Source organism: Mesoplodon bidens (assembly GCF_964165515.1).
Source record: "Mesoplodon bidens genome assembly, chromosome: 13".
Lineage (NCBI taxonomy): Eukaryota > Metazoa > Chordata > Mammalia > Artiodactyla > Ziphiidae > Mesoplodon > Mesoplodon bidens.
Window position 1 is genome coordinate 36,018,351 of NC_138169.1, and position 14,091 is coordinate 36,032,441.

The 14,091-nt window shown below is 34.2% G+C and overlaps 1 protein-coding gene across 1 annotated transcript in view; it reads right to left on the bottom strand.

The window, feature by feature from the left end:
• SMCHD1 (structural maintenance of chromosomes flexible hinge domain containing 1) overlaps positions 1 to 14,091 on the bottom strand; it is a 128,727-nt gene that overhangs the window by 90,539 nt on the left and 24,097 nt on the right. The window contains exons 6-9 of the mRNA XM_081252522.1: positions 6,763 to 6,877; positions 6,522 to 6,641; positions 2,437 to 2,603; positions 385 to 475 (exon numbers count right to left, since the gene is read on the bottom strand). Of these exons, the coding sequence (XP_081108648.1) occupies positions 385 to 475; positions 2,437 to 2,603; positions 6,522 to 6,641; positions 6,763 to 6,877 (493 nt within the window). The remainder of the gene's footprint in view (positions 1 to 384; positions 476 to 2,436; positions 2,604 to 6,521; positions 6,642 to 6,762; positions 6,878 to 14,091) is intronic.

A 14,091-nucleotide genomic window follows, 5' to 3' on the forward strand; every position in this document is an offset into this window, starting at 1 on the left:
TGACGTGTGGGCAAGGATACTGAGAACTCAGCACTCAAATATTCTTTTCTTCTAAATCTTACTTTACCGTTATAAGACTTCTGTGAACAAAAGAGAAACTATTTCTTTTCTTCCCTGCTTTTGAGACATGATATTTAGTAACAGCTCATATCTCTAGAGAAGACAGAGAAAGGAAAAACCATATACTATAGTAAACAAAGGTTCCACAAAAATACATCTAGGAATAATCTCTTTACTTGGATATCAAATTAGGGAAGTGTTTTGGTAAAAGACAAGGACAGAGAAGTTGCCTATTTACTGACTGAGTTTTCTTGTCCAGAGTTACTTGGAACTAGAACAGATACCTAATAATTCACAATACTTTAAGAAAGAATTTTATCTTACTTCAATATCAATGTTGTTGAAAGGTCCAACTTCTTTTGATGTACATTTTTCATTCCCTTTTGGGCCATGAATATAGTAATGATAAATATGCCTAAAACACAGAAGAATAACTTTACACTTTTAATTCACATAAAATTACAGTTCATCTAATCTTCTACCAAAAAAAATTCTATAACTACTATTTGGCAGTACCTACTAGGTGCCAAGCACTATATTAAGCATCTTTACACAGAGTAAACCATTTAATGGTAAAAACAATCCTGAGATTCAGGTATTATTACCCTTCATTTTATATAGAAATTGGAATGCAAGAAACGTATATAATTTAATTTACTTAAGGCCACAGAATTATAGAGTTGGGGGGGCTTCAATCCAAGTCTTTTCAACTTCAAGGCCCAAATACTTTAAGTATAGTTTATCAGAAAAACTAAAACTAGAAGTTAAGAGGCTGTAATTCTACTTGTTAATGATGTTCTACAAAGGACTCAAATATCAGGGAGTATACAGGATTGAGTATCTTTAACTTATGTCCCCAACATGAGAGTATCATTCTGTAACTCTCATCTTTCTTCTCCTATGACACTGAAACAATCTTATGCCAATACTCCTAAAACTAATAAATTCAACATTATCCCATCAAAAACCACCATTTCAGAAATCTTTGTTATTTTATTTTGGCAAATGTTTCAAAAGATTTTATTTGGAGGAGATTTTTCACCTCTCTCCATATCCCGTATCACATGTGTAATTATTCCTCAAGCAGGAATTTAAAATATTCCTTCATATGAATTTTAACTTTTTAAAATTACATTAGTTGTCCTAGTTTAAAACACTACTAAGATAAAAGGAAATCACTGAAAATCATGAGATCTTTCTTCAGACATCTCAAAAGTGTTAACATTATAGTCAACAATAAGTTTACAACCATACATTAAGAAAGAATGCTATAAATAGCTTAGCAAGTGTCTATTTCAAAGAATGGTTAAAGTTATACGTCATTCTTTTTAAAAGCAAGAGTTAAGTTATAATTATGTCATTAATGTACACTGAATTCCTTCAGTTAAGAGAAATAATAAAATAACTAATAAAAGATGTTCTTAGAGAAGAAACATTCCAAAAGTCCTATTTCAAACTCTTGTGTTACAGAGCCAATAAACATCAATATTCAAGAAAAAAAGGCATTCCTAAAATCAAATTTATTTCCCCATAAAAAATTTTAATTGTTTATATATATGTATAAAATAGAGAATCTCAAAGTAAGTACAACAGCCCTTTGAAAAAATAAGAAAAGATACTTTCTTTAAAAACATGAATTTTGTACAGTATACCCATTTTTGCAAGACTAATTAATTCAGGCTAATACAAATTACGGAAACAATCCAGTCAAAGGTCTATACTGTGTAACTACAGAGGAAAAAACTTAAGAGCCATTAAATATATATACTTCTGATTTGATCTAATGGAATATATACTCCCTAAAAGTTTTCCTGGAATAGATACACAAAGATTTATTTTCAGTATTACTCATGTCATACAGGCACATACAGATTTTTTTTTAATTTTAATAGACTCAATACATTCATTCAGTAAACTTTTATTGAGCATCTACTATGTAACAGGAAACACTGGGATACAGCAGTGCATAAAAAATGACAGACATTCCAAGGTAGAAGGCAGACAAAAATATAAGTAAATTGTGTGGTATGGAAGATTATAATACATGCTACACAGCAAAAGCACAAAAGGGGGATCTGGGAGTGATGAGCTGAATTGGATGAACTCAAGTTTATTTTAAATGTTATCACAGTTGTCAAAAAGCATGGGCCTCATATTTGTATTTGTAATGACCAATACATTACCGGTGATAGGTACATTATTTACAGAATACAGAACCATTTTAACACTAACATCAGAGTAATGATCCCTGTACTGAAGGGAAGGAAATGGGATAGGAGTAAAGCAGACAGCCAAGAGGCTTCAGTATGTCTGTAATATTTTCCATCTTAAAAAAGATAAGAAGAAACATGTCCTGAATCAAATGCAAATACTTACGCTAACTGTCTTGTCCAAAGAAGGAAATAATTTTTCAAGTACTGTATGTGTTCTGGTTGTACTCCTGTGATAACCACAGCAGTAAAGCTATCTTTTTCCTTCTCCTCTGAGATAAGATGATGTAGAAATCTTTCATCATCATTTGTAATGTGAACAGAATCAGACGGCTATAAGAGTGAACATAAAGTACAACACATTACATGCACCTTAATTGTAATTAACAAATAACATTTACATCAACCTTTAATGTGATTCACTTGGATAATTTCAAATACAGGCTTCAAAAATCTTTTGGAGGAAAATGGCCAATTGCAAGTCAGCTGAGTGTGTGACAATGCTGTGAGGAGAGGGAAACTTTTACATAGATTGCTAAACTGGCACACATCAAGGAGAATGCTACACCATAATGCTACACGAATTGGAGAATCATAAAGAAAAGGGTAAAGAAAAATAAATACTGAGTTTAAAACTGCACCCCAAAATTGAGAACAGTTACCCTAAGGTTAAGGTGGAATGAGTCCTTGCTTGGGGTACCTACCACTTAACTTGGTCAGGACCAATGCCCAGCCAGCCCTCCAAGTTCAGGAAAACGAGGATGCAGCCTGAACCCAGCTGGCTTAGCCCAAAGGCACTCTGTTTAAAAGGGAGTAAAATCATCCTGGGCCCCAGTCCACTTTCAGAGGGAAGTGGGGAGGGGGGAGTGGGGGAATGTTTGAGGATAAGAATTACAAACTTCTCAGTTTTTACTATGAGTCTGTATGTTAAAAATTGCATGCATATATGTATATTATATAAGCTGTACACATAAAACCTTATAAGGATAAAGATACACACTAAACTATTACGTCTAGGAAACTGGTTTTCTTTTTTTAGTAAGTGTGCATTATTATTTCCTCAAAAAAAATAAAAACCAACGCTCCAATACGATTCCAATGCATCTCTACACACTAAATTACTAATATTATAGCTACAATACATAATACATAAGTAACATTTTATACAGTTTGAGAGTTAGTAGATTAGCTTGGGTTTACTGATGATGCAGGTTCATTATCCAAATATTTGGATAGCACCTTCTAAGCCCTATGACTCAACTTGGGCATGAGGAAAATAGGGTTCAAGATAAAAGAAAGAGAGCATCCTTCCTCCCTACAAATTCCATCTAATAGATGAGAAACAAATGATTATAAAACAATGTGCCATTAGAAAGCTATAAGCCAAGAACTACAGAGTTAAAAAAATAAAAATGGGGTGACATTCATCCAGCAGATGACTTAATAAAAACATCCCAGACCAATGAGAACATGAAGGATTTGAGACTATAAGGGATACAAGGTAGTTTAGAATATATGTTAAACATATGATGAAGGACGCAGCTGAAAAGGCTGAATCAAGCAGTGGAAATGAGTGGAAGAGAGGATAAATGAAAGGAACTATTTTAAAAGAATTAAATGTGGTGAATGATTAACAACAAGGATTACAATTACTACTATACTGTTAATAGATGGAGGAAAGGGGAAGAAAATAAGAAACGCTTATAGATATTTGATTTCAGATGTACCAAAAGGGAGTTATTTACAGAACCCATGGAGAGGGACATCTAACTGAAACTGGAAATGCGTGTGCTAGATAGCATCAATTGGTATTCAGCTGCCATTTGTACCACCTTATGTTGTCCCCTCCCGGGCTGCAGAGGATGGAAAGAAATCCAAAAACGTCTATTTCTCAGACTCTTAAATTTTTGCTTGTGGATGCAAATTAGGTTTCCTCAATTAGATGTACTAGCCAAAGATTTAGAAGGGAAAAGTGAGGCAAAGGCCATCTCCTGAGGTTTCTTAGAAGTTTTCTGTTACCATGCAAGGTACTGAAAGACCAGTATCCAGGTTCCAGCTTAAGCATCAGCACTGATACAGCACTAGTAATGGCCAGAAATTCTGTGTCCACTGTTGGAGCAACTGTGGCAGCAAGACTTTTCCAACTCCTGGATCAGAGATAAGGTACTGTGTTTCTGAATTCCAGATCCAGCTGTGGTCCTCCAGCTACCCGACTACAGCAGATGTTGCAGCATCCCTAGAAGGTCAGTTTGGAATATCCTGGCATCACTCTACAAGACTCAGCCTAAAGATCATTCCTTCGGCTCTTCCAATAATCATCTAAGCATCTAATTCCCTTTATGAAATCCTTTTCTGTTTAAAACGGCCAGAATGGTTTCTTCCCTTTGAGGAGTCCAGCCTGATTCAATGTTTCAATCTTAAGAAGAAAGTCTTGACAAGAAATACATATTTGAGAACTGTTGGTATTAAGTGGTATATATAAGAATGAATATATATCTATGGGGGGGGGCGTGTGCGTGCTAGCCCCCACAGATCAAGAACTATCAACCCTACGCACACCGTAGTAACTGATAACAGCTTAGGAATAGAGGAGGAGCCCCCAAAAAGTAGGCTGGAAAGGACAGGTGAGAAAAAGAAAAGGACTAGGGACCTACTGGTACCCATGAAATGTTTGCTGGGATGAACTAAGCACAAAACACAGGAAAAGCTGGAAGAAATGATGACCCAAGAGACCTCAGTACTATCTAAGCTTTATCATATCTATACAGTTCTGAAAAAAATCACTTAAATTCTCTATTTCTATTTTTCACCAGTTTTAACGCAGCAAATAATATTTCCACCAATATACTTTATAGGGCTTTGTGATTTTAAGATAACATAGAAAAGATAAGACAGAATACTGTTACATAAACAATATATTAAGGTATGTAAATTGTTAAATAAATGCAATAAATTTAAAGAGGAAAAGGTGGAATAAGCAAAATGAAGAAGTTTCTCGGACAGAGTATAATGTTCAGTTATAAAGGAAGTAAAAGTAGCTAATAAACATGAAAAAAATTCAGCCCACTACTGTGAAAGAAAAGGTATTATTTTCACTTATCAAACCACTAACATTCTGCTATCATTCTTCCCTCCCTGCTTTGTTCTTTTGAAAAATAAGGAAATGATCCAACAGGCATTTCCAATATACCTTTGTTGGGAGTGTATTTGATTTGGGTTCAACCTTTCAGAAAAGCGACTTTGTAATATACACCATAAATATTTCTAAGTTCAAATTCCTTATAACAGTTATAAAAATTCTAACAATTTATACACAGAAAAAACTGCAATTCAGGCAAAATGTTATGCAAAGATACTAATGGCAGTGTCTTTACATTTATAATAAAATCCTTCAAGTAAGCTAAATGCTTAACAGAATAGTCAAATTACTGTACATTTAGCCAAAGATACTATGAAGCTATTAAAAGTGTGTTGTGTACCAAAATACTTTCTAAAATGAAGAAATACTCAAAATATTAATAAATCAGAGCTCAAAGCTTAAGTATATGATAAAGTTTAAACTAGAAGAAAGTTCAACTAAATATGTCATAAGTACTTTTTTCTGGTATTTGAGACTATTTTTATTTTCTTTATAAAATTTTTTACAATTTGGTTTATAAGCAGCAAAGAATTTTTTAAATCTTACTTTTAAAAAAGGTTTTAAAAAATTTAAAAATTCTAAAATATTTCAAACAGAGAAAAGTTGAATGAGTAATACAACAAATACCATGTGCTCACCACCAAGATTCAAATTTGTGAACACTCTGCTTATTAAAATGAGCATTTGAATGCAAATTTATAACAGAAATAAGTTTCTCATTTACTTATTTCTCTGGAGCTCAGATTTCTTAAAAGTCTATTACCCTATCACTGTTTTCTACTCTGCTTCTATGATTATTATACAACAAATATTTAAAAACTCCAACTCAGTTCAAGGAAAAAAGTTTACAATCTTATGAACAATTTCCAGAAAGCTTACTTGGCTTTATGAGAAAATCTGTTTTCTGAAGACCTCAACCTGAGAAAGCACATAAATGATCACTTTTTCTATTCACATAATTAAAAGAAAAAGAATGAAAATTTAATTTGAAAATTCCATATCTTCAAGTTTTTAAAATGACATTAGTATCTTAGAAAATGAAAAAAATGTTCTTGTCCTATCATCCATCCAAAGTAATGAATCCACAATTACTGAGATAAAATGTATTGTACCTTTCTGTTTCTAATATATCCGCTATATATTGCCTCTTTATTTTTCTCCTTCTTCTCAAAATCTTCTTTAGAAAGTACAAGTTCATGAACATCCTGGGAATCTGCAGGTTTGCTTATCATCTGTTAAATATTAAAAAGAGTACTTTATAAATTCCCACAATTTAAACTGGATAACACATTTAGAAAGTCAACCTCAAAATATTTTGATCAACTTTCACTTTTAAGAAATATTTTTACTTACTCTGGCTGATTGTCCAACAAAGAAAACAGCCTGCTTGCCCCCAACACCAAAATAGGAAATATCACTATTTAAACTGCGTGGCACTGGTAGTGGTCGAACATATCCTGAATGATCACTAAAATAAAACATTACATTAATGCAATGATGTTAAACAAACTACTCAGGTGCTAAAGGAAATTGTTATAGTAGTTTTATTAAGTGTTAATAAAATGATCCCCGAGCCAGATAACACCCCTATTCAAATGTAAAAGAATTAGAGCCAAAAGCCAAAACATCATCTAGTCCAATGGCTCTCAAAGTTTATTACCCAGACCAGCTGCATCAGCAACACCTGGAAATGCTAAGAAATGCAAATTCTTGGGCCCACCCTGATAAATCAGAAAATCTCAAATATCTGTATAACTCTACAATCTTCCCTTCAAAATTGTTTATTCCTTCAAAACTCATGAAAATATTGCCTCAATACTAATGGGAATTACAGCAAAGAGATTCTTATTTCCATGTATCATGACAAACGAAGAGCTCTGATTGAACCTCCTACTGCAACCTAACAACACTCTGGAGAGTAGGCATCCCTGGTCTCTCGAAATATAGGCAAGATCGCTAGGGACACCATTTCCCAATATCAGAAATAAACAGAATTGGGGATGAGGCTGGAACCACTATTACACCAAATGAAAAGGTTAGAGAGCAGATGCGGCATGGCTGGAAAGATTTAGAGAACACAGAGATACGTTCAAAAACACTTACCCATAAGAAACAAAGAAGAAAAGGAATGAAAAACATCAAGGTGGGACTAAAAACATGAACGACTGAAGGATAATATCTCACACAAGTTCAAATGTACTTGGAGAAAGAGGAGAGAATAGATAAAAGCTGCAAATATTCTCAAACCACTAAAAGGCATAGATCCACAGATTCAGACTAAAAGAGCCCAAACAGGATACATAAAAAGAAATCTGCATCACAGTGAACACTAAAAACAAAACAGAAGAACTAATAAACAGACTGAGAGAGAAATGGCTTTGCAGGCTTTGACAGCAACAGTATAAGACAGTGGAATATTATCTCCAAAGGGCCAAGAGAAAAGGTCAATGTAGAACTGCGAACTAGGGCTAAATGAAGAATTTACAGACAAAATCCAAGGGAATTTACCATTAAGAGATTTGCTCTAAAGGAATGTTCCTACAAGCACAATCTGACATACAAGGTTATCATAATATGGTAAGTACAAAGGTAATTTTTAAAATATGTGTTAAAAAATTTTAACGTGGTGTTAGAAAAAATGGTGAATATAATTTGTGGGATTTCCGAAGTCAGACTTGAAATACTAGACAACAAAAGTATAACTTTGGGAAGGAAGTGATCAGAGATAAAGTGTTCCAAATTTTTTAATATGGGCGAAGGGAGGTGTTTTTTTTTTAAATTTTGAAGTCTGATGTTAATATGCATTTTTAAATTTCAAAGACAACCAGGAAAACAAACAGATAAATTCTGAAATATTAAAAGAGAAAAAAAGGTAGAACAGCATTTTCAAAAGCAACAACAAAAAGATGCAATGAATTTAAAAACAGAGAAAACAAAACAGAGGAATAATAGGATAAATAAAAATATTTTAATTGGTATAAAAAGTTCTCACCCATATATCAATAATCAAAATAAAGACAACAATGACCAGGTAAAACACTGTAATACCAGACCTATAAAACAAAGCACACAAAAAATAGCCCCCTGACAACATACAAAGCAACCGCCATACACAAACCCATCTCCACACAACAAAGACACAAACATGCCCCCATGCAAAAAAGCATGCATATACACAAACACCCCACACAATACACAAACCACACAACATGCATGCACATTTACAGTGCTCCCCCAACACAAACACACAATGTATACAACACCAACTACAAAAAGAACATCTTAAAAGAGTCAGAGAAAACAGACACCATACATTCTGAGAAACAAAGATAAGAATGACAATGGATTTTTCATTGTAAACTGTGCAAGTCAGTAGAAATGGAGTAGCATTTTTAATATACTGAAATGTTTAACAAAGTCAACCTAAAATTCTATGCTCAACAAAAATATGTTTAAAGGGGGAAGGAGAGTAAGGAATAGATCCAAACTTTATCAGACATACAGAAGCTGAAAAAATTCACTGAGAGCAAACATGAATTATAAAAACTGTTAAAAGACCTTTAGGAATGAAAATGATACTATGGATTTAAACAAAGGAATGAAGACCATCAGAAATGGTAAATATGTGGGTAAACATAAACTGACTCAGGGACTCAAACTAATACTTGTATATGAATGTTCATAGCAGTATTATTCACAATGTACAAAAAAGGCAGAAACAAGATCACCATCCATTAACCTATGAATGGAAAAATGTAGTATAGCTGCATAATTCAGCCATAAAAAGGGGTGAAGTTCTGATAAAATCTACAACATGGATGAACCCTGAAAACATTATGCTAAGTGAAATAAACCAGAAACAAAATAACAAATATTGTATGATTCCTCTTAAATGAAGTACCTAGAATAGGCAAATGCATTGAAACAGAAAGTAGAACTGTGGTTACCAGCGGCTGGAGGTGCGGAGAATACAGAGTTATCTTTTAATGGTTACAAAGTTTCAGTTTGGGAAAGATAAAAATCTTTGAAAATACATAATGGTAATGGTTGTAAAACACTGGGAATATAATTAATGCCACCAAATTATACACTTTAATTTAATGTTATACTTTTTTTTAAACCACATTTTTAAGAAAACAACCATTAAAAAGAGAAACTCATAGAAACAGACAGTAGAAAAGTGGTTGACAGGGAATGGGGAGTGTGGGAAATAGGTAGAGGTTGGTAAAAGGGTACAAAATTTCATCAATAAGATGAATAAGGTCTGAGGAGCTAATGTGTAACATCATTAAGTACAGTCAATAACACTATTGTGTAACTGAAATCTGCTGAGAGTAGAACTGTGATAAATTAAAGATGTATACTATGAACCATAGTTGCCAGTAAAACAACAGAACAGAGTAGCAGCTAATAAGTCAATGAAGGAAACAGTGGAAGCGCGCACACACACACACACTCAATTTGAAATAAGGCGGAAAAAAGGGAAATGTGGGGAAAAAGGGAAAAATAACCAAGTAACAAAGATGGTAACCAAGCATACTGATAATCACATTAAATGTAATTGGTCTAAACATTCCAATTAAAAGGCAGAGATCATCAATTTTAATACATAACCAAATGCTGCCTAAAAGAAACACTCTTTAAATATAACGAGACAGTATGTTAAAAGGTTGGAAAACGAGTTACCATTTCAATACTTATGAAAACAAAGCTGGAGGAGATATATTAATATCGGACCAAGTTAATATAAGAATATTACCTGGGAATAAAGAACAATGAAACAAATATGCACATAAATAAAATAGACTACCTTTCTCTGCTTGAGTTTTTAAAATTATGTTAGACTGTTGAAATAAAAATAACACGGTCTGATATGGTTCTCAATACATGTAGAGGTAACACTTAAAACTAAATTATAAATGGGAGAGAGTTAAAATACCTAAATAATTTGGTGAGATTTCTGTAATTCACTTTAATTGGCAAAATGTCCATACTAAGAGACTGTAATACAGTATTCCCTGGAGCAGCCATTAATAAATAAATAAATAAATAAAAGATATACTCAAAAACCACTATAAAGAAAACAGTGTAGTAAAATATGTTCAAGTAAACCACAAAAAGGCCAGAAAAGACAAATGCAAAACAAAGGGAATAGAAAAGTTAAAACAGGACATATGAGTCCTAATGTACCAATAATTAAAAATAAGTAAATGTAATAGTACAAATACACTAAATAAAACTGACAGAGTGAATTAAAAACTGACCAAACCAGGGACTTCACTGGTGGTCCAGTGTTTAAGAATCCACCTTCCAATGCAGGGGACGTGGGTTCGATCCCTGGTCAGGGAACTAGGATCCCACGCACCGCAGGGCAACTAAGCCTGCAAGCCGCAACTACTGAGCCCATGCAGTCTGGAGCCTGCGCGCCACAACTACAGAGCCCATGAGCTCTGGAGCGTGCATGCCACAGCTAGAGAGAAACCCATGCACCACAACTACTGAGCCTGCGTGCCACAACGAAGATCCCGTGTGCCACAACTAAAACCTGACACAGCCAAAGAAAATAAAAATAAATAAATATTCTAAAGACTATAGTCAAAAAAAATTTTTTAAATAAATTAAAAAAAAATTTTAAATAAAAAATGACCCAACCATATGCTGTCTACAAGAAACTCATTTTAAATATAATGATATAGGTATTTTAAAAGAAAATGGATAAGAAAAGATATACCATACAAACATAAACAAAAAGAAAGCTGGAGTGGCTACAGCATCAAATAAAATACACTTCAGAGCAAGAAATTATCAGGGACAGAAGCATTATGGGAACTTCCCTGGTGGCGCAGTGGTTAAGAATCCGCCTGCCAATGCAGGGCACACAGGTTTGAGCCCTGGTCTGGGAAGATCCCACGTGCTGCGGAGCAACTAAGCCTGTGAGCCACAACTACTGAGCCTGCTTGCTGCAACTACTGAAGCCCACGCGCCTAGAGCCTGTGTTCCGCAACAAGAGAAGCCACCGCAATGAGAAGCCCACGCACCACAATGAGAACCCCACGCACCGCAACTAGAGAAAGCCCGTGCGCAGCAACAAAGACCCAACGGAGACAAAAAATAATTAATTAATTAACATTTTTTTAAAAGGGCATTATGATGAAAGGGTCAGTTCACTGAAAAGTCCTAACAATCTCAATTATGCATACAAAAAATAACACTAGTTAAAAATACACAGAGCAAAAATTCAGAGAACTGAAAAGTTCAGCAAACGTGCAAATAAGTGGAGCTCTTCAATACTCCTCTCTTCGTTACTGCTACACAGAAAATCAGCAAGGATAAGAAAGAACTGAAAAATGTTATCAACAGATGGAATCTAATTGAGATTTACAGAACACTCCTCCCAGCAACAGCAAAACACACATTCTTTTCAAGGACACAGAAAATTCACCAAAATACAGATCATATCCTAGGTCATAAAACAAATCTCAACAAATTTAAAAGAACTGAAACCATATAGAGTATGTTCTCTGAATATAATAAAGTCAAACTAGAAATCAACATAAAGACAAGAAAATCTATTGGAAACATTTGGAAATTGAACAATACATTCCAAAAAAGATCCATGGATCAAAAAGCAAATTGCAAGGGAAATAAAAGTTACACTGAACTGAATGAAAGTGAAATTACAGCATATTAAAACTTGTGGGATACAGCAAAAGTAGTCTTGAGAAGAAAATTTATAACACAAAATATTCATCTTAGAAAAGAAGTAAAAAAAAAATCTGTAAGATTCCACATCAAGATACTACAAAAAGAGTAAATAAACCCAAAGTAAGAAGGGCATAAATAATAAAGAGCAGATATCAAAGAATTTGAAAACAGGAAAACAGAAAATTTATCAAAGCAAGCACTGGTTCTTTATAAACACTACCAACAACTATATGCCAATAAAATTGAAAATTTAATGAAATGGACTAATTCCTACTAAAATATAACTTACCAAAGCTAAATCAGTAAGAAATAGAAAGCCAAAAGCAATAGTTAAAAATTCCTCCTGCAGGGCTTCCCTGGTGGTGCAGTGGTTGAGAGTCTGCCTGCCGATGCAGGGGACACGGGTTCGTGCCCTGGTCTGGGAAGATCCCACGTGCCGCGGAGCAGCTGGGCCCGTGAGCCATGGCCACTGAGCCTGAGCGTCCGGAGCCTGTGCTCCGCAATGGGAGAGGCCACAACAGTGAGAGGCCTGAGTACCGCAAAAAAAAAAATTCCTCCTGCAAAAAACATACCACACCCAAATGGTTTCCCAAGAGAGTTTTATCAAACTTTCATAAGTGATTAAGGTATAAATTAATACAATCACTCTGGAAAATAATTCACCATTACCTTGTAAGTTGGAACATTCATTTTTATATCCTACAAATTCCCTCCTAGGCATATACCAGAAACTTACGTAGATTTGGACCAGTAAACATATATAACAGAATGCTACACACATACCCCATATATAAGATAGTACTCCTAACAATTGCTAAAACTTGGGGGAGAAAGTCAAATGCCCACTGACTGGAGACTGGATAAATACAGTGGGATTCCTTTTTGGCATATACTAAAGATAACATGGTTATGAAAATGAATGTACTACAGACCCACACAAATATGCAATCTTAGTAACCTAATATTAAATGAAAATGCAAGTCCCTTGTAGATCAACATATAGTATGATTACACTTTTTCATATTATCAAAAACAAGCAAAATTAGATATATACATTTAAAAAAAGGAAATAGCTAACACATATATATGGAATCTAAAAAAAAAAAAGGTTCTGAAGAACCTAGGGGCAGGACAGGAATAAAGACACAGACGTAGAGAATGGACTTGAGGACATAGGGAGCGGGAAGGGTGAGCTGGGTCGAAGTGAGAGAGTGGCATGGACATATATACACTACCAAATGTAAAACAGATAGCTAGTGGGAAGCAGCCACATAGCACAGGGATATCAGCTCGGTGCTTTGTGACCATTTAGAGGGGTGGGATAGGGAGGGTGGGAGGGAGACGCAAGAGGGAGGGGATATGGGGATATATGTATACGTATAGCTGATTCACTTTGTTATACAGCAGAAACTAACACACAATGTAAAGCAATTATACTCTAATAAAGATGTTTAAAAGAAAAAAGTAAACAAAAACAATTCAAGATACTTGTTAACTTTGGTGGCGGGGATGAGGAGGACACAGATGTAAGTTACAGTATATTCTACTTACTGGATTGGGTGGCAAATTCTGGTTATTCAGCTTGTTAAACTTTTCAATAAATAAACTTTAAAAGGGCATGTCCTGCATTGATACATTGTCATAAACCAAGAATTAATTAAATTCTATGAACAAAATGTCTATTAAGAAAAATAAAGAGTAAATAGGTTCTAAGACTTTAATTACTATGACAATACTTCTAGGAAATATGCTGAAAATACCCTCCCCTAAATATTCTCCTTAAAACACATATGGGGAAGTATATTAAAAGTTTGGGAGGGCAGAACTCAGAGATAAAACAATATATACATACTTAATCTGATTCAAAACTAAGGAATTCTGTTCACTGATTAGGAATGGACACACTTAACGACCAGGCAGTAAGTTTCCTTTTTCAACCTTTTTCCTAAGTTTCCTTTTCCATTCATGAAAGCCTAA